This window comes from Delphinapterus leucas, chromosome 6 (genome assembly GCF_059928025.1).
Source record: "Delphinapterus leucas isolate spDelLeu-1000000601 "Yukka" chromosome 6, BTC_Dleu_Yukka2, whole genome shotgun sequence".
NCBI lineage: Eukaryota > Metazoa > Chordata > Mammalia > Artiodactyla > Monodontidae > Delphinapterus > Delphinapterus leucas.
The window spans coordinates 88,344,449-88,372,105 of NC_143134.1; the positions used below are offsets into that span (position 1 = coordinate 88,344,449).

General features: G+C 52.4%; 3 protein-coding genes across 10 annotated transcripts in view; 1 reads left to right on the forward strand and 2 right to left on the reverse strand.

Moving 5' to 3' along the window:
* Window positions 1-691: 691 nt before the first annotated feature.
* CA9 (carbonic anhydrase 9) lies at window positions 692-10,762 on the forward strand. 2 transcript variants are annotated; one of them, XM_022600261.2, is made up of 11 exons: window positions 4,994-5,483; window positions 6,327-6,356; window positions 6,610-6,780; window positions 6,914-7,056; window positions 7,138-7,230; window positions 8,294-8,360; window positions 9,216-9,373; window positions 9,581-9,725; window positions 9,856-9,882; window positions 10,330-10,411; window positions 10,543-10,762. In XM_022600261.2, the coding sequence occupies exons 1-11, from the start codon at window positions 5,099-5,101 to the stop codon at window positions 10,607-10,609; spliced, it is 1,368 nt and encodes a 455-aa protein (XP_022455969.2). In that variant the 5' UTR covers window positions 4,994-5,098; the 3' UTR covers window positions 10,610-10,762. The 2 variants fall into 2 exon arrangements, with proteins under 2 accessions (XP_022455968.2, XP_022455969.2); XM_022600260.2 differs by having other exon boundaries at window positions 692-5,483; window positions 6,914-7,230.
* Window positions 10,763-11,699: 937 nt separating this feature from the next.
* Window positions 11,700-19,372, reverse strand: TPM2 (tropomyosin 2). Of its 6 annotated transcripts, none has more exons than XM_022600231.3 (9): window positions 19,063-19,372; window positions 18,497-18,622; window positions 15,312-15,445; window positions 15,096-15,213; window positions 14,928-14,998; window positions 14,393-14,468; window positions 14,150-14,212; window positions 13,922-13,991; window positions 11,700-12,598 (listed from the first exon to the last, which is right to left on the reverse strand). In XM_022600231.3, the coding sequence occupies exons 1-9, from the start codon at window positions 19,174-19,176 to the stop codon at window positions 12,426-12,428; spliced, it is 945 nt and encodes a 314-aa protein (XP_022455939.1). In that variant the 5' UTR covers window positions 19,177-19,372; the 3' UTR covers window positions 11,700-12,425. The 6 variants fall into 6 exon arrangements, with proteins under 6 accessions (XP_022455939.1, XP_022455942.1, XP_022455938.1 ...); XM_022600234.3 differs by having other exon boundaries at window positions 11,700-11,843; window positions 19,063-19,358; XM_022600230.2 differs by lacking the exon at window positions 14,393-14,468 and adding an exon at window positions 14,713-14,788 and having other exon boundaries at window positions 19,063-19,356.
* A 5,412-nt stretch (window positions 19,373-24,784) lies between these two features.
* TLN1 (talin 1) overlaps window positions 24,785-27,657 on the reverse strand; it is a 32,235-nt gene continuing 29,362 nt past the window's right edge. For both annotated transcript variants that reach the window (XM_089913386.1, XM_022600175.3), the window contains 8 exons: window positions 27,434-27,541; window positions 26,804-26,909; window positions 26,480-26,604; window positions 26,253-26,378; window positions 26,057-26,119; window positions 25,764-25,946; window positions 25,485-25,613; window positions 24,785-25,355 (listed from right to left, as the gene is read on the reverse strand). In XM_089913386.1, the coding sequence (XP_089769512.1) occupies window positions 25,230-25,355; window positions 25,485-25,613; window positions 25,764-25,946; window positions 26,057-26,119; window positions 26,253-26,378; window positions 26,480-26,604; window positions 26,804-26,909; window positions 27,434-27,541 (966 nt within the window). In that variant the 3' untranslated portion in view covers window positions 24,785-25,229. The remainder of the gene's footprint in view (window positions 25,356-25,484; window positions 25,614-25,763; window positions 25,947-26,056; window positions 26,120-26,252; window positions 26,379-26,479; window positions 26,605-26,803; window positions 26,910-27,433; window positions 27,542-27,657) is intronic.

A 27,657-nucleotide genomic window follows, 5' to 3' on the forward strand; every position in this document is an offset into this window, starting at 1 on the left:
TCACCCTGGCTAGCTGGACTCAGCAAGACCCATTAGGAGGCTGGTGCAGTTACCCAGGTAAGAAGTGATGGAAGTGTGGACTAGGTTGAAAAATGAGGATGAAAAGTTTAGAAGGTAGAATCCATAGTGCTTGATGACTTGACTTTCCTTCAGACGTGAAGGAAAAGATGAAAGATGGCACCAGGTTCCTGGCTTAGACCACTTGGTGGAGTATGGAAGAAGAGGTTTTGGGGACAAATGAATTTGGCTAGAGGCCTGTTGAATTTGAGATACTTGTGGGACATCCAAGTGGGGATATCCATTTGGCAGGTGGTTATAGATCTGACATGGGGTAGTCCAACCTGGAGATACTTGGCTGTCATCTAGTATAGAAGCCATGGGAGTAAATGAAACTGCCTACAAAGGACATGAAGAGGGATATGGGCAGAAGACATGAGGGTCCCCAACACAAGGTCATTCCTTCTCATCCCGTGCACCCACTTCAGTTCCAAAATGGCTGATGGTGTAGTGGGCTAAATGGTGGCCCCCATAAAGATGTGTCCATGTCCTAACCCCTAGAACCTGTGAATGTGACCTTATTTGGAAAAAGGGTCTTTGCAGATGTAGTTAAATTAAGAATCTTAGGATCATCCTGGATTATCCTGGTGGGCCCTAAATCCAATGGTAAGTGTTCCTATAAGAGACATCCAGTAGAAGACATAAGGACAAGAGAAGAAGGCCATGTGAAGTCAGAAGCAGAGACTGAAGTTATGCAGCCACAAGCCAAGGAATGCCTGGAGCCACCAGAAGCTAGAAGAGGCCTTAGAGCCTTCAGAAGGAACAGGGCCCTGCCAACACCTTAATTTCAGACTTCTAGCCTCCAGAACTGTGAAAGAATAAATCTGTGTTGTTTTATGCCACCCAGTTTGTGTTAATTTGTTACAGCAGTCCTAGGAAAACAATACTGACGGTGAGCTGGGCCAGAACTACAGGTAAGTCCCTGTAGTTCCTGTACAGACTATAGACTACAGACAAGTCCCCAGCGCCCCAGAAGGGCTGTGATTTGTCTTTGCTTCCAATCCATATCTGGGGAATAGGGGGCTCTTTTTCCTCCTACTTCACCAGCAAATAGCTCCCTCCTCTGCAGCCCTGGCATAAGCAGAGACATGGCCCTCGATGTCTTAAGACACAGACCCTAATGACCAAAAACTTGGCCTTAAACAACCACAGAGAGGTCGTGTGTCAGGCCGGGGTGGGGGGAGGGGGGTGTCCTTAGTCAATCAGTCCTGAGTACACTCTGTCCCTGGGGAGACTCAGGAAACAAGACTCTGGGAGCTCAAACCTGTTTTAGGGTTTGGCAGACTCCTAGTTGCAAAAGCACAATCTTGGGTCAGAGTCCACATTCCCCACCCAGACCAGAGACATAGTCACACACAGAGACAGAGAGCTCAAGAAAGAGACAGCACCATGGAGAATGGCACTTGGGAAATTAGGGAGCTGTAACACAGAGAGAGCTGTACCTAGATGCAATCTGGACTCTGAAATACTGAGAAAAAGCAGCAGAGATGGAGGGGAGACACGTGGACACATAGAAGTGCCAAGGAGAATTGTACAAGGAGACCCTGACGGAGATCTAAAAAGGAAAAAGGTGGAAACATTCAAAACATTTGGAAAGAGGGAAAATGAAATAAAACTAAGATTGGTGTTGGAGAAAATTCTAGACATACAGACTCCAGACTTCAGTTAGCATGGTGTTTCTGTCCTCCATGCTTCCCATGACCTCCTCCATCTCAACTAGATTAGTTGTTACCACATTCTGTCTTGTCCAGGCCCATCCAATTTAGATATTACCATGTACTTTCCATGTGTCTGGGTCCAACCAAGGTTCTGACAACACAGCTGACCAAGACAATGAGCTGACCATCAGGAGTTCACGCTGGATCAGATTGCCACGGATGGCTCTTAATTTAGCTCCAGAAATGGCAACCTAGATCGTTAGGCTGACTACCTCCTAAGAAGACTGCTTGTTCAGCCATACAAGTTTTGGCATACAGTATGACAGTCACTCTGACAAGGCAGACAGTTTGGGGTGCTGTAGAAATGTGATGTCCTGCTCCTGGAATAATTGCGGTTTGACACACACAGGCCATTGACAATGGGCTCCCTGAGGGCAGGGAAGGCATTTAGTTTGGTTTTTCTCAAGCCCTGTCTCGGTGATCTGCAGAGAGAAAAATGATCAATAATAAAGTAATACTGAACAAAAGACAGACTCAATCAATCAAATACTGGACCCTGCCCTTATGGCCCTCGAGGCTATTAGAGCAGATATAATGTCATAAATCACCTTAATATGAATTGGATGCTAGACAAGGTTGTTAGTGAGGGCAAAGAACTGTGGTGGTTCAGAGGCACCAGAAATCTCTTCCTGTGGTGTAAAGTTGGTCAAGCAAGACCTCCTAGAAGAGATGGCCTTTGAGCTGAGTCTTTTTTTTTATTATTTAATTTTTATTTTATATTGGAGTATAGTTGAGTTACAGTGTTGTGTTAGTTTCAGGTGTACAGCAGAGTGACTCAGTTATACATATACATATATCCATTCTTTTTCAGATTCTTTTCCCATATAGGGTATTACAGAATACTCAGTCCTTGTTGGTTATCTATTTTATATATAGTAGTGTGTATAGGTTAATCCCAAACTCCTAATTTACCCCTCCCCTCCACCTTCCCCTTTGTAACCATAAATTTGTTTTCTAGTCTGTGAGTCTGTTTCTGTTTTGTAAATAAGTTCACTTGTATCATGTTTTTTTAGATTCCACATATAAGTGATATCATATGATATTTGTCTTTCTCTGTCTGACTTACTTATTATGATAATCTCTAGGTCTATCCATGTTGCTGCAAATGGCATTATTTCATTCTTTTTTAATGGCTGAGTAACATTCCACTGTATATATGGACCACATCTTCTTTATCCATTCCTCTGTCGATGGACACTTAGGTTGCTTCCATGTCTTGGCTATTGTAAATAGTGCTGCAATGAACATTGGGGTGCATGTGTCTTTTCAAATTATGGTTTTCTCCAGATATATGCCCAGGAGTGGGATTGCTGGATCATATAGTTGTTCTACTTTTAGTTTTCTAAGGAACCTCCATACTGTTTTCCATAGTGGTTGTATGAACTGAGTCTTGAATAATAGAAGGGATTTGGACAGAGGAGATAGTAAAGCTGTTTAACATGTTAGTGGGTGCATTCGTGCACAACTACTGACCTACCAGAGTGGAAACTGGTTGGGGCATTCAAGTGGGGTCCTGGAGCCCCTGCTGTGTCAAGCATTACTTCTTTAGTGAGTTCATAAGGTCAGGACAGTCCCTAGGGAGGAGTGGGGTAGCAGGAGCACCCTGGAGTTAGGGGCTAGTTACAAACCAGATTATAAATATTTCAATATATTTAATTACCTATACAACCATACTGGTGTGTGTACCTACTGAATGTTAGCCCCAGATAAGGATCTCCTGAGATGGCCTTACTCTCTTCTGGTTTGTTGAAGCCATAGGGGCCTTATTAGAATGTGAGCTGTAGAACAGCAGAGGCTGTTCTCCAGTTCAATGCTGCATCCCTAGGGTCTAGAACAGTGCCTGGAGGACTAGAGGAAGCTTACCAAATGTTAAGTGAATAGGCAGACTGGGAATCCCAGCCCATTGTTGGGGTCCTCTCACTATTCATCTCCTTGCACCCACTTTCCCCCTCCAATTCGTACTCCACACTACCCTTCAACATAACCTAGAATGAGATTTGGATTCTGTCATTCTTCTGCTCAAAGTATTTGGTGCCTCCCTTTTGCCCAGAATGCCATTTTCCCCATTTTTTTTTTTTTTCTTTTGGTGGTACGCGGGCCTCTCACTGTCGTGGCACAGGCTCCGGACGCGCAGGCTCAGCGGCCATGGCTCACGGGCCCAGCCGGATCGGGGCACGAACCCGTGTCCCCTGCATCGGCAGGCGGACTCTCAACCACTGTGCCACCAGGGAAGCCCCTCCCCCATTCTTTTTTAAACCAATTGAACTGCTACTTCTTTAAGCCCGGATCAAATTTTGCCTACTTCTGTATTACTTTCTGAGGCAGAATTCATCTCTCTCCCCCAAATATTATGATAATTTTTGCCCTCACTCACAAGACAGCAAGCTCCTCGGGACAGGGACTGCGTCTTATTCATTTCCATACATCTAGTCTATTAGCCCAATGCCTGACATATGGTAGATGCTAAATAAATAGAAGAGTGAAAGGCATTCCCAGCAGTGAGAACTAAATGAACAAAGGCGGTCAAAGGTTTGGGTAAAAAATGAATAGTTTAATTTGGCTAGGGTATGAGGGAGAATAGTAGGAGAAAAGATGGAAAAGTCTCTTTGGTAGTATTTTGAGGGGACTTGGAAGTCAACTAGAGGGAGAAGATGGGCAGATAGAAGATACTTTGGTAGAGTGTGGAAAGCCAATGGAGGTTTTTGAGCAAAGGTGTAATATGATGAATAATACATTTAGTTTAAACCTATCAGACTCTCTAATAAATATATACAGTTTTCCATTCATACTCAAATTCGCCTCCCACCTACCCATCCATCCACCCTCCCACCCCCAGACTCCCCCCGCAGCTTGCCCTACCCCTTCACCTGCTCCCTGGCTGGGCCAGGGATGTATATATGGGCTGCTTCCCCTCTCAGCCAGAAGACGTGGGGTCCCCAGCTGCCTGGGACTGGGAAGCAGGCCAGGGTTAGCTGAGGTTGGCTGGCGAGCAGCCAGGCAGTGCCAGGGAGAACCTGTATAGTGCCAGGTGGAACCTGTATAGTGCCAGGTGGTGCCTTGGGTTCCAAGCTGAGCCCATGACCCTGATAACCTTCTGCCTGCGCACATACCTGCCGCTCAATCCACCCCATGCCCAACTTTGCTATCAGGGAGGGGGCACAGGGCCAGACAGACCTGCAGGGCTTTGGCTCCATCTCTACAAAAGGGCCTTCTGTGAGCCAGTCTGCTCCCCTCCAGGCTTGCTCCTCCCCCATCCAGCTCCTGTTTCTGATGCACGTACAGACCGTACACACCGTGTCCCAGGACATCCCACAGTCAGCCGCATGGCTCCCCTGTGCCCCAGCCCCTGGCTCCCTCTGTGGATCCCGGCCCCTGCCCCAGGCCCCGCTGTGCAGTTGCTGTTGTTACTGCTCCTCCTGGTGCCTGCCCATCCCCAGAGCCTGCTCTGGATGCAGGGGGCTCCCACCACAGGAGGAGATTCATCTGGGGAAGACGATCCACTGCGCGAGGAGGACCTGCCCAGTGAAGAGGATATACCTAGAGAGGAGGACCCACCTGGAGAAGAGGACCCACCTGGAAAGTTGGATCCACCTGGAATGAAGACTGAAGCAGGAGAGGAGGATTCTCTGAAGATAGAGGATCTACCTACTGTTGAGACTCCCAGGGATACTCAAGGCCCCCAGAATAATGCCCACAGAGACAAAAAAGGTAAGTGGTCATCAGCTCTGCAAATCTAGGCTCCAGGAGGTTGATGCTTCCCCTCATTAAACCCCAACCCAGCTAGGGATTATTCAGGGAAGGAGAGGAGCCTGTACTCTGATGGTAGTTTTTCCCAACCCCAGGGGCTCCCATGCCACTAGCCCTTTACCCCCTTTCAGAGCTAGATGGGGAGACAAAAAGGGGCACAGATGGAGAGAGGTAAGCAGGAAGAGATGGGAAAGAAGAAAGGGGGAGCCTGGAGAGGAGAAAGATAGGAATGTGGAGAGAAAACAAAGGTGGAGAGAAGTCAGAGTATGAGGGGAGAGAAGAGGAAGGACGGGGGTGTACCAGAGGAAGAGCAGGAAGGGCTTGTAGAAATTACCTCATCTTCAGCCTACAGATGAGGAAACTGAGACCTAGGACTAAGGAAACAGCAGGTAGGAGAACCTGGTATCTTGACTCTCAAAGCCAGGAACTTTGGAAAACGAGCTGGAGACCAGAAAGGGAACAGGATGAGTGGGGAGGAGGGATGAATAAGGGAGAAAAAGGTCTACTGATTTGGGCCTGGGAACTGAGGCCTCCACCCATTTTAGAGACCCTGAGACAGTGGTCGCAAACTGGTATCTCCGGGGCCAGCAGGATCTTTGTGTGGCCCGTCAAGCTGTGGCGTTTTACTTGGCTGCCATCTATAGTGCTTTACACCTGGCCTGCTTCAGGCATTTCTGTTACCTGCTATGCTTCTGTAAGACATCTGAATTTGTGAACCTCTGCTAGTGAAGGAGACCCACCTCCTTTTGGCCGCTGGGGAGGGACTGGGCTCAAAGATCAGCTTCATTCTTCTCATTTATGCAGGGGATGACCACAGTCATTGGCGTTATGGAGGTGAGACACCCACCCCCTGTACAGACCCAATGTGGGCATCCAGCTCTGCTAGTGCCTGCACCCCCCGCCCTCTTCCCCCGCATCCACGTCTGCCAGTCCCTGACACCACCCGCTGCCTCTCTCCCTCCACATCCCTTATTTCTATCTCCTGTCTGGATGCCTCCTGACTCGACCCCATCACTTTTTCTACTCAGCTTCCCTAAAAGTTCCTGATCTTGTCATCAAACTTCCTGTACATACTCTCCCACTCCAGGCGCTCCGCCATGGCCCCAGGTGTCCCCCGCCTGCGCTGGCCGTTTTCAGTCCCCGGTAGATATCCGTCCAGAGCTCACCGCGTTTTGCCCAGCCCTGCGACCTCTGGAACTCCTTGGCTTTGAGCTCCCGCCACAACCAGAGCTGCGCCTGCGCAACAATGGCCACACCGGTGAGGCGGTCTCGGGGCGGAGCCTCGGGGAAGGGGCGGAGGCTAGCTGGGGATGAGGGACTGTCCCTGGGAGTTAGGCTCGCGCTCTGCGGAGAGAGGGGCGGGCCCGGCTCACCTGCCTCTCACCGCGCAGTGCAGCTGAGTCTGCCTCCCGGGCTGGAGATGGCCCTAGGTCCCGGGCAGGAGTACCGGGCCCTGCAGTTGCATCTGCACTGGGGGGCTGCGGGTCGCCCGGGCTCGGAGCACACGGTTGGCGGTCACCGTTTCCCTGCCGAGGTGAGCGCGCAGCTGTCCGCGGAGGGTCGAAGTGGGGCGCGGGGTAGGGGATCTCGCCCACTCCTACCGTGTCCTCTCCAGATCCACGTGGTTCACCTCAGCACTGCATTTGCCAAAGCTGACGAGGCCTTGGGGCGCCCGGGGGGCTTGGCCGTGCTGGCTGCCTTTCTGCAGGTACCAGCCCTGGACACTCCCCACCCCTGCTTCCCCAAGCCCTCGGGCTCAGAGTATCTTGCCCCAGAGACCCCACCCCGCACCTGGCTATCATCTTCATTTACTCATTAGTTCTTTCATTAACACCCACTGTGAGCTGGGCTCCAACAAAAGATTCCGAAACTGTGGATCCTTGTCTCCCCACAGCCAGTGAGGGAGGCTGACAAGATAGACATATACACAGGACGCAGAGTCAACAAGGTAGTCAGGGAAGGCCTCACAGAGGAGGTGAAACTTGAAGCCTTCACTAGTGGGAAAGAAAAGGAGATATTCCACGCAGAGCGAACGGTACATGTAAAGACTCAGAATATGGCCCATTCGGGGAATGGCAGATGCAGTAGAATGGACATAAGGAAGAGTCATTTCTCTAATACTCTTATAACCCGTAATTTCCCCTTTGCAAAATGCAATATTGTCTAGAGAAGCATTTAGTGACCTCTTTGGACCTATACTGATCAGGAGTACATACACAATGATTAGAGGAGGCTAGTAGGTTGGAGGGATGGTGAGACACCTGTGGATGGTGAAACACCTGTTAGGCTCACTCCCTCCCTGACTCATGAACGCCAGCCTCACAGCGCAAAGTTCAGAGAAGCACCTTGGAAATAGCATGTCCTGGCTCCAAAACTCAAACACATGAATTATTAAGGTGAATGCAGAGCTAACATGAATACAAAGGTTATTGGGGTTTCCTGTGGTGGGGACATAGAATGTGTGTGGAGTTAATGATGAGTGAGATTGGAAAAGTAAGTAGAGCCCATCATTGAGAACCTTGTATCCTAGTAAAGTGACCCACCATCCTCCTCTTCCTCCAATTTGCCATTGAAAACTAGTCTGCCTAGTTACATCAGTTTGCAAAGTAGGAGTATATCGACCTTGAGTAATAATACATGAGATATTGTGTTCCCCCAGCGTTCTCAGAGCTGGGAACTGGGGGAGGACTATGGGAACCCACCTCACCTTCAGGCCTCCAGCCATGACCCTAAATACATGTATGAATCTATCTTGCATTATCATCTCCTAGGAAGGCCCCGAAGAAAACAGCGCCTACGAGCAGTTGCTGTCACATTTGGGAGAAATCGCCGAGGAAGGTCAGTTTGTTGGTTTGGCCACTATCCTTGATACCCTTGTTCATAAAGAACCGCCCTTGGGGAGCCTCAGGTCTGAGGATGGAGAAGGGCTCCCTCCCACACAGAGGGGTTGAAATGTGAACTGGCCTACTGTGAACTTGATAATAACTATGAAGCCGAACACAGGCAAACAGGCAAAGGCAAACTGCTGGCTACAGGCTTTATGTTTAAAAACCAAACAGAAACTAAGATAAGACAAAAACCAAATAAGACCAAAAAAATAGTGTTTGGAACTTTCAGGGGTTGAGTCTGGTTGAGTCTAAAATTTTTCTGAGAGATGTCTAATACTCCTTCATAAGCATCAAATATTTTAAATTTGTAAATGCTTTTGTTGGAAATCTTTCTTTCCTTCTCAGTCACTCTAGGTCATTTTAAACCTCACTTGCCCAACTGGACCTTAAGTTTTGCTAAACTAGAGAGAACTGTGTTTTTTGAGTTTTGTGTCTGTTTTTAAAGTTATAGGTATTTATTTACAAGTTATTCAACCCATTTTCTCTTTTGATTTACTCTGGGCTTAAATCTGCATTCCAGCGTGTTATCACAGTGTGCAAACTAAGAGTGAAGACTCAGGGGGAGGGCCAGGGGAGCAATTCTCTCACTCTGTGCGCCCCAAAGCCTTTTACTTCCTCCTGAGTCATGTCTTCTTGTGCTGAGTTATGGGAAGGGACACACTCAGTGAAGAAGTGGTTTCAGGGAGTTGAGTCAGCTTGGCTTCTGGGAGATAAAAATGTATTCCTGTACCCCAAAGCTTTGTTGTGTGTATGGTGGGCGGGGGCGTCAATCTATGTGGGACTCCAGCACAGGTCCTCTCCACAGACTCGGAGACTTGGGTCCCAGGACTGGATGTATCTGCACTGCTGCCCTCTGACCTCAGCCGCTACTTCCGATATGAGGGGTCTCTCACCACACCCCCCTGTGCCCAGGGTGTCATCTGGACTGTGTTCAACCAGACAGTAAAGCTGAGTGCTAAGCAGGTGGGGCTGGGGTGTGGTGGTGACATAGGGGATGAGGGGGAAAGGGTTGTAGGTGGAGGTGAGAAAGAGGAGGCATAAAGAGATGAAGTGGCCGTGTTGGGGATGAGGGGGACGTGGACAGTGGGTCCCTGAGGTGTTGGCTGTAAACCTGTGACCCTTTTGCTTCTGTGTCATGAGCCCACCCCCACTGTCTGCTGACCTCCCTAGCTCCACGCCCTCTCTGACTCCCTGTGGGGACCTGATGACACTCGGCTACAGCTGAACTTCCGAGCTACACAGCCTTTGAATGGGCGAATAATTGAGGCCTCCTTCCCTGCTGGAGTGGACAGCAGCCCTGGGACCGTTGGGCCAGGTGCAGCTTTGTCTACTGATGCCATGCCCCCTACCCCCAGCCACAGGTCCCTCATCCTCCCCATGTGTCCTCATTTGTCTGTCACTAGTGATCACAACCCCTGGCTCTAACGTCTCCTTTTTCTCCTCAGTCCACCTGAATTCCTGTCTCGCTGCTGGTGAGTCTGTGCCCCTCCTCTGGTTCCTGAGGCTGGGGGCATCCCTTGGCACCGTTCAGCCTCAGGGGCTAGTCAGGACTACCACTGCTGCCTCTCTATTTCTGCAGAGCACACACCAACCCCAATAGGATAGCGTCAGATCAAGGCAGGGGGGTTCCCCTGTTGTCCCCAGTGCAAGAGTTGGTCAGAATGAAGCTCCAGAAATCTCCTTGCATCCTCCTTCCCAAACAACCTCTTTCGTTTTGTTTTTAGAGAGGAAAAAAGTGCTTATCTTACCCCTTCTTGTGTATCCACCCCCATCCCTTTGCTGGCCTCTGCTGGATTCAGAGACGCTGGGGGCAGCTGGAGAACTTGGGGCAGGGGTGGGGTTCAGGTGGAAGAGGCTCTGAGGGAACCCTACAGACTCCTCTTCTCTCCCTGAGGCAGTCTCTCTCCTCCTCCCTCCAGGAGACATCCTGGCCTTGGTTTTTGGCCTTCTCTTTGCTGTTACCAGCATCGCCTTCCTTGTGCAAATGAGAAGGCAGCAAAGGTATTTTACTAACCCTCTCCCTTAGGCCCAGCCCCTGCTCCCCAAGTGGAGTCCAGAACAGCTTCATGCAAATTGCATGCAAATGAGCTCATCCTTGGTGAGATTTCTGATTAGGGTTCTCTGTTGTGTAGACACCCAAGTGGGACCAAAGGAAGTGTCAGGTACCACCCGGCAGAGGTCACAGAGACTGTTGCCTAGAGGCCTGCAACTTGGAGAATGTGCAGAGAAGCTGGCCAGAGGAATCTGAGGGGGAGCTGGAGACTTTGTCCTGCCCATTACACTACTTCCTTTTAAGCCTCCAAAGATATTTTTTTTTAATAAATATTTCTAATAAAATCTGTGGAAGGCGTATACTTGTTCCCCAAATCAACAGGATGGTGTGTTCATTTCCTATTGCTGCTGTAACAAATTACCACAAACAGTGGTAACGGAAATTTATCCTCTTAAGAGTTCTAGAGGTCAGATGTTCAAAATGAATCCTCTGGGCTAAAGTCAAGGTGTTGGCAGGGCTGGTTCCTTCTGGACACTCCTGAGGAGAGGATATTTTCTTGCCTTTTTCAGCTTCTAGAAGCCAAGCATTCCTTGGCTTGTGGCCCCTTCCTTGCATCACTCCAATCTCTAGCTTCCATTGTCACATCTCCTACAACTGCTTTTAACCTTCTTGCCACCCTCTTATAAGGACCCTTGTGATTATGTTGGGCCTACCCAGTTAACCTAGGACAACCTCCCCATCTCAAAATCCTTAGCTTAACTAAAGTCCCCTTCCCATGTAAGGTAACATTTCACAGGATTAGGGTATGGACATCTTTGGTGGGGGGACATGATTCTGCCTCATGTAGATGTTATCAGGAAGCAGGGAGAAACGACCGGTATTGTTGGAATGACTGTGTGTGTGGGGGGGGGCAGGCTTGGTCTCTAGGCTTAAAATCACACTGAGGCTTTTGGGTTTTCACCCTGCTCAAGTAAAAGCTATGTAGCTTTGCAGTTTTGCCTTCCAGTTGTGCTGTCCGGCCCAGCTGCTTGCTGGAATGGGGCAGTGCCGCTGATAGCAGCTCCTTTGCTCTGTGGGGAGTAAGGGCCAGATGTTCCCCCAGCCCTGCCAGGCTTCTCTGCTTCACACAGCCTGTTCACAACCCCTCCTCAGTGAGCCCAGTGCCCCACCCCTCTGGCTCACGCAGGGGTCCTTCCAACTCCACTCTTCCCCTGGGGCATCCTTTCTACCTTCTCCATTTTGGAAAACCACCACCACCATCCCCAACACCCAAGAAAGGCTTAAAGGGCCCCATGATACTGGTAACATCAGTTTTATTTGGTGGCAACTACAGCCTGGCTGGGGGCAGGGCCAGCCCTCACAGGTTGTTGAGCTCCAGCAGGGTCTGGTCGAGGGTCTGGTGGATCTCCACGTTCTCCTCCTTGGCACTGGCCAAGGTCTCTGTGAGGGGAAGCAACCCGTGAGGTTTGTGGGGGAGAAACATGGGGAGGCATGGACAGGGGATGTGACAAATAGACACGGAGTGGGCTGGAGGCACAGGAAGACCCAAACATTCAGGGATCTGAGGACCCTGTGGGTGGGACAAATGGATGGACTGAACAAGGCAGACAGGGATGCCTCACTCAAGGCTTTGGGGCCGTGGAGGTGGGATGGGAAGGCCTGAGTCATAAACTAATTTACCCTCCTTCTTTAAAAGGTTGAAGAGAGTTGGAAGCAGGAGGAAAGACAAAGACTGAGCCAGGAAAGGGAGTGTCAGACAGACAGACAGACAGACTTGAGGCAGAAAACAGACCTGCAGGGAAAGCCCCATGGTGCTGCCATCCAGTGTCTCTCCAAACTTCATCCCAGACCATTCACAACCTTCTCGCCCCTCCCCTGCACCTCACCATTCCACTTCCCTTCCAGTCATTCTTTTAGATCCTGGAATCACAGCTTGAATGCTCCAAGGGCAGTGACATGCCTGGGTCTGTAGAAGGGCGTGTGTCTCAGAGGCACCAGAGGGCCCGTGGTTGACTGACGTGGTCATACGTGCCCACATGCAGCAGTAAGAGTCATGCAGAGGGGGTTCCGGTGTGGGCCACAGTGTTTTGTGGGTGAGATCAGTAGAGGAGGGGGGGTCACAAGATCAGGGGTGCCCGTAGGAGCCAGGGTCTCAGCAGTGAACCAGTGCTCTGTGGGGGTGATGGAAGTGCTCTCTGGAGGGCAGGAAAACAGCGTGGAGACCAAGTTGAGTTTATTGAGCAGCAGAGAGCGGGAGAGGCTGGCGGGTAGAGGGAGGAGTGGATGGATATAGAAGGATGAAGCAAATGCCAGGGTGGGCAGCAGCTGTGACGGGGGCTCTCCTAGGCTGCATCCAGCCTGGCTGTGCAATGTTGGCAATTTCCGCTCCTCCTGCTTGCCCCCCTCCCCATACAGAGAATGGAAAGGAGAAGAGAGAAGGGGCCGCGGGCCACACTGGTGAGAGGCTCAGAGGGAGGTGATGTCATTGAGTGCGTTGTCCAGCTCCTCGCTGATGGCCTTGTACTTCATCTTCTGTGCATAGACTTCGTCTGGGGGGTCCAGGGGAGGGGGGCCAGGTGGGAGTGTGGGGAGAGGGAATGGAGGGAAAGAGGAACGGAAGGAGAGAGGGTAATGGAAAGAGAGAACAAGAATCAGAGAGAGGTGGACGAAGATGGAGTGAGAGAGACAGGCCAGAGAACAGGCTGGACAGCTGTCAGGGCCCCCTCCTCCCCTCTCTGTACCCCTATGTCTTTTGCTCTTCTCTGTACCCCAAACTGGTGCTTCCCCCCAGGAGCTCCTGCCTCCCCCAGGGGCCTGGGGGCACAGTGCTTTGCATAAGCAGGAGTGCTTGCTTCAAGGGGAGGGCGCTCAAGCCAGAAAGTTCTAAAGTCCTAAAGTTGGAGAGAAAACTGAGGCTTGCCTGAGAAGGCTGGAAGCAAGAGAAGAGGGAGTTATGAAAGTGAAGTAAAAAGGAAAGACAGCTTTAGGCACAACGTTGTCGGTAACAGTGAGAAGTAGCTACAGACTAGCAAATCCCTGGATGCTTGTTTTCACCAAATCTAGCTTCAAAAAGTATTTTCCATTAATGTTATCATGAAAACCTAGATATTAAACCAAATACCTCTCTATTTAATGAAGAAGGTGCTGCACTTGGACACAGAATTGTCTAGATCAGTGCTACTCAGAGTGCGACGTGAGGACCAGCAGCATCTGCGTTACCCAGGGGCTCGTTAGACACAGGTTCAGCCCCAAGTCAGCAGTCGCTTCAGAGCAGCACCCAGGAATCTGTGTTTTAAAAACTCTGAGGGGATTTTCATGCTCGCTCAAGTTCGAGAAGCACTGGAGTTGACCGGGCTACATCTACTTGGATGGGAGGCACAGACCGCCAGAGTCTGTGGAGTCCTAGGTGGTCCAACCCTAATTTACCACTGGCAGGTATCATGGGATGGGAAGATAAGTCATGGGGAATATGGACCTATTTTAAAAGGTTCAGGGGTACAGAGGAATATCCCTTTTACCTTCCAGGTCATCAATGGTTTTCTCCAACTTTGCCACCGACCTTTCGGCAAACTCTGCTCGGGTCTCAGCCTGGGCATAAAGGCAAGATGGGGAAAATGACAAGAGCTTAGGCCCTCCCAGACGCTATCAACTTTCTCTTCCGTCCCTGTCCCCAAATTCCCTGCCACAGGAGGTCTCTGGCGGGTACTGGGGGGCTTGAGGGGGATTTGGACTGGAAGGACTCTCACCTCCTTTAGCTTCTCCTCCAGCAGTTTGATCTCCTCTTCATATTTATCTTCTTTGGTGGAATACTTTTAGGGACAGACACATGCCATCAGTTCATCGCCTCCACAAGTCCTTCATTTCTCCACGGAGCCCCACAGGCTACTCCTGATTTTGTCTCCATCAAACATCCGGCCCTGCCCTGCCTGGGCCCATCGCCTCCCTCCCCTGAAGGACCCCATCCTCACTGCCCCTCTACCCCCCTCTACCTTGTCCGCTTGGGCTTCCAGGGATTTCAAGTTGTTGGTAACAATTTTCAGCTCCTCCTCTAGGTCCCCACATTTACTGCAGGGGGTGTGTGGCAGGGTGGGGTGTGAGGGCACAGTGGGGGAGACAGTGGAGATGGCACAGTGGGGGAGGGGTGGAGGAGAGAAGAGAAGAGCAAAGTTGTGAGAGTGACAGCAGGCAGAGTTTAGGAGCCCCAGGCCCTTCCCGGCCCCCAGCAGGTGAGAGAGAGCAGCCTGAGATGGAGGGGAAGGTGAGCCTAGAGAAGGTGCCATTGCCCAGAAAGGTCCAGAGAGGTGACTACCTCCTCCTCTGAGGCCGTCAGGGACTTGAGGGCCTGGTCCATGGTTCGCAGTTCCTCCTCCAGCTGCCTGGCTCGGCTGGGGGCAGCAGGTAGGGGTCAGAGGCAGGACCTGTCCCTGTGGTCCCACGCCTGGGAAACTGCCTCCCCACTGTGCAGAGTGCCCCAGAGCCATGGGCTCAAGCCGAGTTTCACTTGCCGCCCTGTGGTGTCCTCACCTCTCAGCCACCTCAGCTCTCTCTTCTGAGCGCTCCAGCTCTCCTTCCAGGATCACTAGCTTCCTGGCCACCTGTGGGGATGGGGAAGAGAGGAGGAGGAGATCCATGGTGAATGACTGGGGGTGTCTGGGGCTTGGGAGTGAGAAGAAAGTGGGGCAGGGCTCTCACCTCCTCATATTTGCGGTCTGAATCCTCAGCGATGTGCTTGGCCTCCTTCAGCTGCATCTCCTGCAGCTCCATCTTTTCCTCATCCTTCATAGCTCGGTTTTCGATGACCTTCATTCCTCTGAGAGTCAGGGAGAGGGGCAGGGGTCGGGTTAGGACCAGCAGAGACAGGCTCCCAGCCCCCTCCGCGGCCCACCCTCTGAGGACGCCCCTGCCCACCTCTCGCTCTCATCAGCAGCCTTCTCAGCCTCCTCCAGCTTTTGCAGGGCTGTAGCCAGGCGCTCCTGCGCCCGGTCCAACTCCTCCTCTACCAGCTGAATGCGGCGGTTCAGGGAGGCCACGTCTGCCTCGGCCTGTGAGTCAAAGGTCAGAGGTCAGAGAGGCTTCAGAGGATGGTTAAGATTCTTGTCAGGACGAACCTAGGTTTCCTGACCTCCAGAATTTCAACCTATTTTTTTTTCCCCCAAACCAACCATCTTCTGTGCAGACTCTGTGCTCCAGCCCAAAACATGCCCTCCTGGACAAGCTCCACTCCCCTGCTCCAGGGCCTCTTCCAGCACGGTGCATAATCTCCAATGGTTATCTGCACACAGATCCCTCCATCCCTCCTGAGAGCCCTCCAAATGCTGGGACCAGGTCTGAGGCAGCCCTGACGACTCCTCAGCAGAGCCTGGCCCAGGCAAGGGGTGGGGAAGAATCAGGCCAACCAGACTGCAGTGCTGCTAAAAACCGCCAATCACAGGATCAAGCTATGTGATGTCACTCGCTGCCAGGCAGACCCCTAGCGGGAGGCTCCGGAAGCAAGCCAGGCCTATTTAGGACACCCTAGGCTGTACCAAGGGTACTCCCTGCCAATGCCCGAGGCAAGTGAGGTCGGTGCGAGGGCAGTGTGAGTGGCAGATCAGCCACTGATCCTGCAGTACAGAGGCAAAATCATGGTGGTTTTGGAGAACGTGCACAGAAACAGACGATACCTTGAGAAAGAGAGGACAGAGCAAGAAGGGCCCCAATAAAGGAAAATGAGAGAAGTAGTGCAACTTGGTGTTAAGAGCGTCAGCTCTGAGTGACACTGTTGTCTTTGAGCTACTTGTGTGACCTTGGGTAACTTATTTAGTCTCTCTAAGCCTCAGTTTCCTCCTTTTTAAATTGGAGTTGACAATAGCAGTTCCTACTTTGTAGGCTGTTCTGAGATAATGCAGTGCTTCTAATACTGGATTAATAACAGGATCATCTGGGAGGTGTATAAAAAATACCAGGTTCTCTAGCTCCATGCTGGAGCCACTGAACTGAGATCTCCAGGGCAGGGGCTTGGAAATCTTTCCATCTTTTTTTTTTTGCGGTACGTGGGCCTCTCACTGCCGTGGCCTCTCCTGTTGCGGAGCACAGGCTCCGGACGCGCAGGCTCAGCGGCCATGGCTCATGGGCCCAGCCACTCCACGGCATGTGAGATCTTCCGGGACCAGGGCACGAACCTGTGTCCCCTGCATCGGCAGGCGGACTCTCAACTACTGTGCCACCAGGGAAGCCCCTTTTTTTTTTTTTTTTTTAAAGCTTCCAAGGGATTCTGATGATAAGCAATCTTGGGAAATAGTAAAATAATATGCAGAAAGCACTTGACTATGTGCCTGCAGAGTCCACACCCCATAAACGTTAGGTTATCCCTTGTCTCTCCCTCAAGGACAAAACACAGAAACCGCGAGATTTAGGATTGGAAAGGAGAAAGGACCAGTGTAGGGGAAGAAGAGAGTGACAGGGAAGAGATGGGTGGCAGCACTGGGGGTAGAGGGAGTAGAAAGCAGGTCCTGAGTGATAGTGTAGGGCAGGGGAAACAACACCATATATAGAAAGTAGTTGCAGCTTATCCTCCAGGTGCTGAAGGCCACCTAGAGTGACAAGAGCCCATCCTGGGCACAGGGCCATATGACTCAGTGTGGAAGGATTCTGGGACAGCACTGGGGTTGGTAAGAATGACTCTGGGGGACACTGGAGGTCTATTCTAGAGAGAGATGAGACTCTGCAAAAGGGAAACTCTTCATGGTAGTGGGGTGACAAATGACTGGAGAATCTGGGAAGTCCTGGGGCCCGCATCACAGGAATGACTTTTGCCATTTTCTGCTTCTCAAGTTCTTCCCAGTTACGGATGCTGCCCTCTAACTGCAGGACAGGCAGTGCTGTCCCCTCTGCACAAATAAGAAGCAAGAGAGAAAGGAGAAACTGAGGCACCGTGTAAGTTAAGTGCTGTGTTCAAGGTCACACAATAAGTTTGGGCACCGTTTCCTATCTTCTACTGGTGCTGCTGCCCTGCTTCCCCAGCTCTGTCCCTGTCTTCCCCTCCTCCCTCCAGCCCCCACCTAGCTCCTTGGGTTTCCAGTCCTTACTCCAGCTGCACTGGGCCTCAGTTATTTATAGAGCGTCAGATGCCCAGGGTCGTCTTCACTAGCAGCTGCAGGTCAGTTCCCTCCCAAGTGCCAGGGCTGGTGAAGAACCAAAACCGAAGGCTGGAGGTCAGAGAAACCAACCTTGGGGCTAGGGGGGGATGGGGAACAAGGATAATGGTCAATACGAACAGTAATGTCATCTCTGATCTTGGATGTTCAGACCGTGCGTATGCGAATCCCCCCATCCACCCAACCGCAGGCTCATCTTAAACTTAAGCCTGGGTGGAAGGCAAACGGGGAGCATGAGGCAGAGAAAGTACCATGTCCAAAGTCTGATGGCCGTCCTCCTACCTCGTGGGGGGAGGGGTTGGGAATGGCAGGAGGTGGAGAAGTCTGGTTAGCGGGCGGTGGGCAGAGGAATCTCCGAGTGAGCAGAACTTGCCAAGGTGGCTGCCGTGGCGTTTGTGGCTCTGTCCCTCTGCCCCGTGGCCTGGCATGGTCTCAAGGCCAAGAGCTTAATGAGGGTAAGTGAGGGACCGACAGAACCTGAGCTGGCGCCCCAGTGTACAGCAGGGCCGCTGGAGCCAGAAGTCAAGGCCAGGGAATTTCTAATGGCCCCCCCGGGGGTGTAGCTCAAGTCAGGGCCCCTCTTTGAACTCCTCTCCCCTCCCCCTGCCCCGCACCCCGAAAAGGTAGCTGCAGGCTCCTTTCCATGTTCAGCTTGGGGATTAGTTGAGATGGATGGTAAATTCTTGTACCACCCACCCCCGCGGTGACTCATTGCTTGGTCACTGTACACGCTAAGAGCTGGAACCAAACGAAATTACAACACTGTGTCCTCTGGGGGAAGTGGGAAGTGGTTTTGATTTACCCACTGTCTTGGATTATTTGTGCCAGCTTTTGCCCTAGCCTGGGTTCCTGCGAGGAAACGGTTTCTGTCCTGGTGCTGAAGGTCCCCTCCGTCCCCATGTCTGGGACCCCTCCCAGTGCACTAACTCTCCCACCATCCCCCAGGTCCACACTCACATCGGTGGCTTTCTTCTCAGCCTGCTCCAGTTTCTCCTGGGCATCCTTCACTGATTCGGAATACTTTTCCACCTCGTCCTCCGTCCCTTTCAGCTTCTTCTGGAGGGCCTGCTGCTCCTCCTCCAGCTGGGAGAGAAAAGCCTCAGTCAGCCAGGCCCAGGCCCAGGCAGGAGGCAGTGGTGCGTGCGAGGGGGTACTAAGAGATATGTAGAGGCTGTCAGGGAGGAAGAGGGATAGCAGCAGAGGAGGGACAGTGCAGCCAGGGGTGTTGTAGGGACCTGGCGGGAGGGGAGAGAGAGCTTCCGACCCCAAGGAGCAAGGGCCATCATGGCTCTGCAAGGGCAGGAGTGGAAAGGGGGGCACCGGGGCTCCCCAGGCTATGGTGGGTGAGATGAAGCATGGCTCTGGCTAGGGCCCTGGGGGGTACCGTGAAGGCCCAGCAGCCCTCACACTGGAAAGTAGAGAGCCTTGGACAGCAGGCCAGAGGCTGGGGGGCACCGGGCAGGGCCTACCCCACCCGCATTGTGGGGTGGTGGCAGGGGATGCACCGGGCCTGGGGCCCCCACCTGCTTGCAGCGGTCCTCAGCTTGCTTTTTGTCGGCCTCAGCCTGCTCAGCGCGGTCGATGGCATTCTCCTTGTCCAGCTTTAGCATCTGCATCTTCTTCTTGATGGCGTCCATGGTTGCGGTGGGAGACCGGCCGGCCGGCGGGCTGTGGGGTGGACCGGGCTGACTGGGCTGGCTGCGCGAAGTGGTTGCACGGGTGGCAGGCGAGGAGGACCAACCGGGACTGGGATGTCCCAGCCGCGCGGGCGCCTAAAAGGCGCGGAGGGACCGGGCGGAGCCGGGGGCCAGGACCCTCCCCCACCGCAGCCCAAACCTTGTAGGGGCAGAAGCGCTGCAGGGTCGGGGGGCGCGGCCACCCCCTGCGCCCACCCCCTCGGGGCTCCGCCTCTCCCCCCTCCCTTCCCCCCCCAACCCCCCCCCCCACGGCCGTCTGAAGGGAAAGTAGATGGAGAGTCTGTCGAAAGAAAACACCGTAGCGTTGCAGAGGGGAGGGACCCTGGGGCTGGGGGCTCCGCGCTTCTTCTGAGTGACAGCCCGGCCCAGTGGCAGCTGCGGCTGGGGGCCCTGGGGCTATTTCGGGGTTTGAGCTCACGGCAGCTGCCCGGGCGCAAGGACCGGAGTGTCCCCCCCATCGGCTGCAGCAGCCGCTGCACTTAATTTAGAAGTTTCCTGTAAATCCCCTCGGATTAAATGTCTCTTGGAAGGCGGGGCTCCTCCGCCTTTCGAGTGCCTCAGTTTACCCTGAGTCCCAGACTCTGGGTTTGCGTTACCGACGTGGCAGTGATAGCGGAGAGTCTCTCCAGGGACTTGGGGAAACTGAGTCAGGAGGGGAGCCCAGAGCCCCAGTCGCAGTGCGGGGCGAGGCCCGGCTGGCTGCCCCCGAGGGCGGGCCTGACCTCTCTTCCCCCTTCCAGCCCCTTCCAGCCCCTGCCTCTGGAGCCAGGGCCCCTCCTCCATAGTCGCGGGGCCTCGGAACCCAGCTCCGTGCCCCGCCTGCCCCACCCCCACGTGCCCCGCATATTTTCCACGGGGCTTCTGCCGGGCAGGACGCGGCGCGCTCTCCTCCCCCGTCTCCATCCCCTCCCGGGACGCGTCCCTCTGCGTCCCTTCCTTGCCCCGCTCCGGGCTCCACCGGCCCCACCGCCCCTCCACTCACCCCCACCCACCCCCGCTCTCGCCTAACCTCCCCGTGCGCCCTCCCTTCTCCTCCCCTTCTCCCGGCGGACTCTCCTCTCTTCCCTTGTGAGCCAGCTTTACGCTGAAATTTCTTTTCTGCCCTTTTTTGGGATGTTTCCCGTGGGGAGGCGGAGCCGGGCTGGGGCGAGGAAGGCAGGGGCGAGGGTAAGAGTTACTGAGCTGCTGGGCGTCAGGAGCTGGGGGTGCGGTGTCCCCTCGGACCGAGGCCACCAGAAAGAGCTCCGGGAGCTGGGGCCTAGGGTCGGGAAATCAGAGGCACGGTCGCCAGGCTGTTTTCGTTTTTCTCGGGGTGGGGTGGGGGGAGAGGAAGTGGAGAGCTGCCTTGGAAGGGGGGAACGGGGAGACCAGGCGGAGGAAGCCTTGCTCCCCAGGGGCAGAGGGGCGGGAGGCCTGGCTTTTGCTGGCGGGTCGGGAACCGTGGGAACCATGGGTCCCGGGCCCCGGGTGAGATGGGGGCGGGGAGGGAGGGGGCTCTGAAATGTATTTAGATCTGCTTAGGCGACTGCTGCTACACATGGAACAAAACTGATCTCGCGGTGTTCACTCCGTCTCCTTGTTTCGCCAAACTCTTGAGAGTCGCTTCCATCCACCCTGTAGCCAGTGCCAGACCCCTGGCTGGTAATCAAGAGCTCGCGTCCCTCACTTCCCACATCCACTTAATCCTGTAGGTTCTACTTCCTACAAATGAGGTTCCTCCTCTGAAGTCTCTGGGGTTGCCTTGGGCAGCTCCTTATATTACCTCCTGCCTGTGTCTGTTGTGGTCTTACTCCTGGTTCCCCAGCTCTCCTCCACATTGTTACACAAAAGTCTTTTTTTAAAGTTGGTGCAAATAGGACCCTAAAATCCTCCCAAACCCCTCCCTTCGCCCTCCCTCTTTTGATGGGAAAAATCCACATCTCTTAATATGGTATATAGGGCCCTTTGTTTTGGCTCCTGCCCACTTCTCTAGCTCTACCTCCTTTCATATCCAACCTCACCCCCAGTAAGTACACAGACTTGTACTTCTGTGCAGCATTCATACTGAGCTAAGTGCAGGAACTGGAAATCACCATACTTTTCTTGAAGCTTCCACCTTTCTCTTCTCTCTCCCTAAAATGCTCTTCCCTTGGCTGATTCCTGGTGGCTGTAAAGACCAAGTGGCAGCTTTTCTGGGAAGCCTTCCCTAGCCACTTGTCCCGACCACCCTTTCCACCTAATAGGTGCATGTTTTTGGTGAAGGCTCCTAACTGACATTCTCATAGTCCCTGTTATGACTGTCCTTGTACCTGTTTGCCTCCTTCACTGATCTCCAGAACAGGGACTGTCTTTTTCAATTCTGAATCCCCAGTGTAGCATAGCATCAGGCATAGAGTTGGCACTTGGTAAACATTTGCCTGGTGAATTTTTTGTGCACCAGGTTCAGAATTCACAAAGATACTATGTGGATCTAGGGGAACTCATGGTCTAGTGGGCCAATTCTCAAACTTCTTCATCTTAGAACCCCCATACACTCTTAAAAATTGAGAGTGGCGTTTGAAGATCCAAAAAGCTTTTGTTGGAGTCATATCTATCATATCTATCAATCTGTCAATACTTACCATATTAAAATGGAAACTAAGAAAAAATTTCAATATTTATTAATTCATTAAAAGTAACAGAAACAAACCCATTACACATTACCATGTTAACATACTTTTAATGAAAAATAACTATATTCACCTCCCCAAATTTGTGAGAGCATGGCAGTTATTTTACATTTTTGCAAATCTCTTTAATATCTGGCTTAATAGAGGACAACTGGATTCTCAAAATCTACTTGAGCTTTCTATCTGTTGCTATGTATTGGTTGTTTAAAGTACCGTATAGGAAGAGAATCTAGTTTCACACAGATACGTAGTTGGAAAAGAGAATAGTATATAGCTGATCCTTGAACAAGACAGGGGTCTGTGAAGTTGAAAACCCATAACTTAACCCTCTGTATGCTCGGTTCCTCAGTATTCATGATTCTGCAACCCTGGATTCAACCAACCGCAGATCACGTAGTACTGTAATAAACTAGTCCACATATAAGTGGACTAGTGCTGTTCAAACCCATGTTGTTCGAGGGTCATTGGTATTTGTAGCCTTTTTGTGTGATCCTGGATATTCTTCTTTGATGCTACATCAACACTTGACAGATGGTATGCTCTTAAGGGTTAGTTGCAATGAAACTATATCAATAACCTTTTTGTATAACGTTTCATTGTAACCAATTAGTCTGTATTGCACTTTGGTTGGATCTTTTACCCAGGGATAATTTTGTAACATCAAGCATTGGTCATTTGGAAAATGATTCACTGAGCTATGCAGATGTTTCAAATGTCAATACATTTCATTATATATTATTTAAAAAATCATGATGGTTTCAACAGAAAAGTTTAAGTGTGGGGAAGCTGTAAAGCTCATGGCAGAAACAAGTTTTTCTAAAATTCTAGTTTTCACTTGAAAGCTTGAATTGTATCATTGGCAACAAGTACCGTCAGGTTTTTCCCTGAAGTGACACACTCTGGTTTTTTGTATTGTTTTTCGAGAAAAGACCTGCCAGATACCCAAGTCTGATAACCATGGTTTGTCTGTCAGTCATTCCTGCAGGTAAATGTGGCGCTCCATGAAAAAAGCAGCTAGTTCAGCTCACAACTCAAAGAATTGTCTAGGTGCTTTCCTTTAGACACCACCGTACTTCGGTGTGCAGCAGAAGTGCTCTATGCATACTTCCCAGTTCATCACACAGAATATTGAAAAGACTTGTTGCTAAAGGACTAAGAGTTAATAAAATTAGTATTTTTTTACTGCCTCATCAAAGACCTTCTTAAGTAAGAAGCCAGCACTTATTTCTTAAATTGCTAGTGCATGGTGGTGCAGACTACAATGACTATTTGTAGTACAGTTTGGGCTACTGCCTTGATTTGTACTAAGGCAGTTTATCCACCAATGTTCTTGCACCGTCAGTGCAAATGTTGACACTGTGAAAAAGGAAAATAATGTCTTAGTATTATTATGAAAATAATCTTGACCTTATGGACCCCTGAAAGGGTCTTGGGAACCTCTAGGGGCCGGAGGGCCAACCACAGTTTAAGAACTGCTGGTCTAATGGGTATTCAAGTCTCTCCCCAGAAGGCTCCCTGAGGCATCACTAGTGAGAGGTACGTGATTGGTCACAATTCCTGAGGATATGGCAGGGAAGTGGTAGCAGGAGTCAGCAGCTGTCCTGGGCTCATAACTGGAGGAGTTCAAACAGTCTGGACTACCACTTGTTGGGGAAGTTTTAAAAGGGATTTGATCTCTAAGGTCCTCAACGATGCTAGGACATTGTATCCGGGGTTAGGGGGCCACAGCAGTACGTATTGCAGTTGCCAGTCTGCGTCAGAGAGGTGATAATACTGATAATACATCTCTGTTTTCCAGTGCTTAGCATGGGCATGGCTTAGTAAATATTGAATGAATTACTCACAGGCGACAGGAGTGATGGTAGGAAGTTGGCACCTCCCCTAATGGGCAGCCCTGGGGAGGACAAACTCATTCTGTCTACTTTAAACTTACTCTAATGGTATAGGATTAGAAGATGTCATGGCTTCAAGGAGGTGACAGGAGGTGACAAGAGTAGCAGCAGATGGGTGGTACTTGTGTTCTACTTGGAGGGAGAAGCAAGGAAATAACTGGGCCCCAGGGCTGGTTAAAGAATCATGCATGAAAGTAGCGGCAGATCCGAGAGGACTGCCAGGTGGTCCATGCAGTGTGGGCAGCGTGGGCAGCGTGGGCGGATGTGGAAGAAAGTGGAAGCACACAGCACCCAGCTCCCTGACCGCTTCCCTCCACTCAACCTACAGGTTAGCAGGGCAGCTGGAACAGGGCTGCGAGCACCCGCCTGGCCACTAGGGGAGCTCTGGTCTCTGATTATGCGGCCTCACACTTGGGTCCGGCTTTTTCAGTTACTTTTGTTCTAGTGCTATTCTAGGCCAGTGCAGCAGCAAGGCCTGGGAGGGCCTGGAAGTGCCCAACCCAGTCAACAGTTGAGCCTACCTGAGGCAGCCTCAGGTTGGATTTTTTGCTTGTTAACTGCCTCAACCAAATCTGTGGCCACAATTCTCTTAGGCCCAGACACTTGTATCCATAGGCTTACTGTTTTCAGCAAAGCTGCTTTTTGAAAATTCGGATTTGGCTAGGGACTGGATTTGTTCACATACTCGGAGCAGTGACGAAGCACAGAGTGTCCCTTGCAGCCACAAAGAGCAGCGGCAGCTGCTGTCCCAGCAACAGAAGAATGACACTTGGTGAGGCGTAGGCGCTGGCCAGTGAGCTAGGGGACAACAGGAGGGCGACTCCTCGGGGACAGCTTCCCGACGAGGATGACTTCAGGGATCTGGGTGCAAGTAGGAGGAAGGGGCCTCGGGGCAGACTGCCGGTCTGCCCCCGCTCCATTTCTGAGCCAGATCAAGTGGGTACAGAACTGAATCCCACTCTCTCTGCCCTGCCCTGGGGGAACCTCCTCATGAAGCCAGGCAGAGGCTGCAGGCAGAATCACCTTTATTGGAGCATGACCTGTTGGGGGCTTGCACCCTCACGGCCCCCACAGGTAGCTGGGGGGTGGGGCTCGCCAGTATCAAAAAGGAGGAGAAGAGCGGAGGCTGTGGGGACTGGCTGGAAGCTGCTGGCGGGGTGCAGCGGGCTGGGGCCCTGGCAGGTTCAGACTGAGGTACAGCAGCGTTAATAATACTCTCGGAGCGTTAATACTCTGGGGAGGGGCAGGCACTTAGGGGGCCCTAGGGCATGAAGGCACTTGGATCCGGGAAGGGACAGGGGATGTGCAGTGGGACTGGGCAGGGCCAGGCCCGGGGTTTGGCAGGCACTTCGGGCAGTGCTGGGGTGGCAGGCTGGGCCCGACAGCCCAGAAGGCTTTGGTGTTGGCAGGCACAGTCTCTGGGCTGGGTCTGCGTCGAACAGAAGCGGCTGCCCTAGTGCTCATCTCGAAGCTCTGAAGGCAGGAACTTGTACTGCTGTTGCCGGATCTGTGCCAGCTTCTTCCGTGCCTCTTCCAGCTCTCGTTCCTTCCGAAGCATCTCTTCCTGGGCGGCAATGATCTGAGGGATGGAGATCAGGGACTCAGGTCAGTGCGTATGTGCCTTAGGGTTTAGGGTTGTTGAGACCGGCATGGGCACTGGGACCGCCCTGCTGACAGTGTCCCTCAGAGTGTCTGGCACAGAGCTTACCTGGGCAATGCCCCCGACCATCTTCTCCTTCACCACCACTGTCTCGTTCTCCTGCTCTTCAAAGGCTGCAGCCTTCTGTGCCGCCTTCACCAGGTTATCCGAGGCTCGTTTCACTGCGTTGCCGGCAGCCTGGGTAGAGAGAAGGCAGCATGAGTTGAGAACTCAGGTAGGGTCCCAGCTGAGAGAGTCCCTCAACTCCCTCACAGAAAGCATGCCTCGGGGGTGACAGTTTAAAGCAGCACAGCTCAAGGTACAATGGGATGGGTCAGGGTTCCTCACCTGAAGCCGTTTCATTGCCTCAGAGTCCTGGTCTGCCTTGACCTTGCAGGCCACAAGGAGCTGGGCTGTGGAGGCAGCGACCTGCTTGGCTGATGAGATGAGCTTCTCCTGGCTGGCGTGGCCTTGGACAGCTGCATTGGCTGCCTCACACAGATTGTTGGTGGCTGCAGCCACCATCCGGGCCTGAAACAGGGAGATTAGATTACAATATGCCTCTTGCTCTGGTCCATCCCCTCTCCAGCCTTCTCAAGTCTCTGAAGCTCAGAGGGATGTAGGGGGAGTTATACACTCACGGCAGAAATGAGGCCCTGGGACCACTGCCCATCATCCAGTGCATTGGCTGGAATGGCGCCCACCTGTGGAGGAAGGCGGGAGCCTGCTTAGACCTGTGCTCTCCGCAGGTCCTGAGGGCCTCCCAGCTACAATGCAGGCAGGTGTGGACGGCAAAGCTGCTGCTGTCCCCTTTCTGCTGGTTATCCGAGTCCTTACCTTCCCTTGGGCCACCAGTTCCCTCTGGGCAGCTGACGCAGCCTTCACCAGGGCACTGGTGGCCGCTGCGATGGACTTGGCAGCTTCTAGTATCTGTTCCTCGAAGTTCAAGGACTCGTCCGCCTCCTGCGAAGAACAGACGAAGGTTGCAGAGAGAGATGGAAAGTAAGAGGGGCTGAAGGTGCAGATGTTCTGAGGGTAGGGGAGAGGGAGGGAGCAGGACTGACCTTGGGTTTGGCCCGGGGCTTCAGCTGCTCCAGCTTTTTGGCTGCAGCCTCAATGGCAGCCGCAGCTCCCAGGAGCTCATTCTCAGCAATGACTGTGGGGTCCTCTGGGTCCACCCATTCTGTTCCTGGTGGGACGAAGTGGGAAAGGAAGAGGCTAAGGCAGAGCAGGGAGGTCAGGGGCACTGGGCAGCACGGTTACTAGCACCGGGGCCTTGGCATCTGTGAGGACTATGAGCAGAGGCCAGCTCTGGGCAGACTACCGGAAGTAGAGGTCTCCCCGGGACAAGCGTCTCCCTTCCCTCCCTGCCCCTGGTCGCCCCTCACCCTTCATGGCCTCAGCAGCCTGAATGAGCTCAGTGACTGAACCAGCCACACGCTTTGAGTGCCCCGTCAACTGCTGCTTCAGTTCTGGGCTGGGCTTCTGCAGGGTCTGGGGAAGACGGGCGCAGGGAGCAGGGAACATCAGATCTTAGCGTCTACCTTGACCTTTGAAAAAGGGCAGATCAAAACCCTCCCCACCCCGCCCCCATTCCTAGACCGCTCCACACCACAGCCTCAAACACCACACAGCCTATGCAGGTGGACTCCAGGCATCACACGGCACACATGGAGAAGACAGTGGGGCTGGGCTGTGTGTCACTCACCGGCTGACAAGGAACAAGGAGAATGATGAAATGAGAAGAAAGAAGAGATGACGAGGTAGAGAAGGAGAAGGTCAGGTGGGAAGAGAGGAGAAAACAAAAAGAGGAAGAGATGAGTGGGAGAACCAAAGATGCTAAGACTGATGGGGCCCCAGTGGAAAGGAGACTTGGAAATAAGAACAGATTTGGGGAATAGATGGTGGGGTTGGGGGGAGATTTGAACAAAAAATTAGAGAGCGGGGTCTGAGGCCTGTGGGAAGAGCACTGTGTGTTCAGGGAGGCTGGTGTGAGGAGCAGACAACTCCCGCCTTACCAGCAGCACGTGGTCCAGCAGTTCCAGGTAGCCATTGGCACATTCCCGGCCATAGTGCAGGGCTCGAAGCCGCACATCAGGGGCCACTTCTGGGTGGTAGGCTGCTTCCTATACCACCAGGTAATATGTTAGCTTTAGGATCCTTTGGGAGCTCCCAGTCCCCCAAGTCCCTACAGTTTCTCCCTACCATGTTCTGCCCTAAAGCTGCCTCACTGCCTCAAACT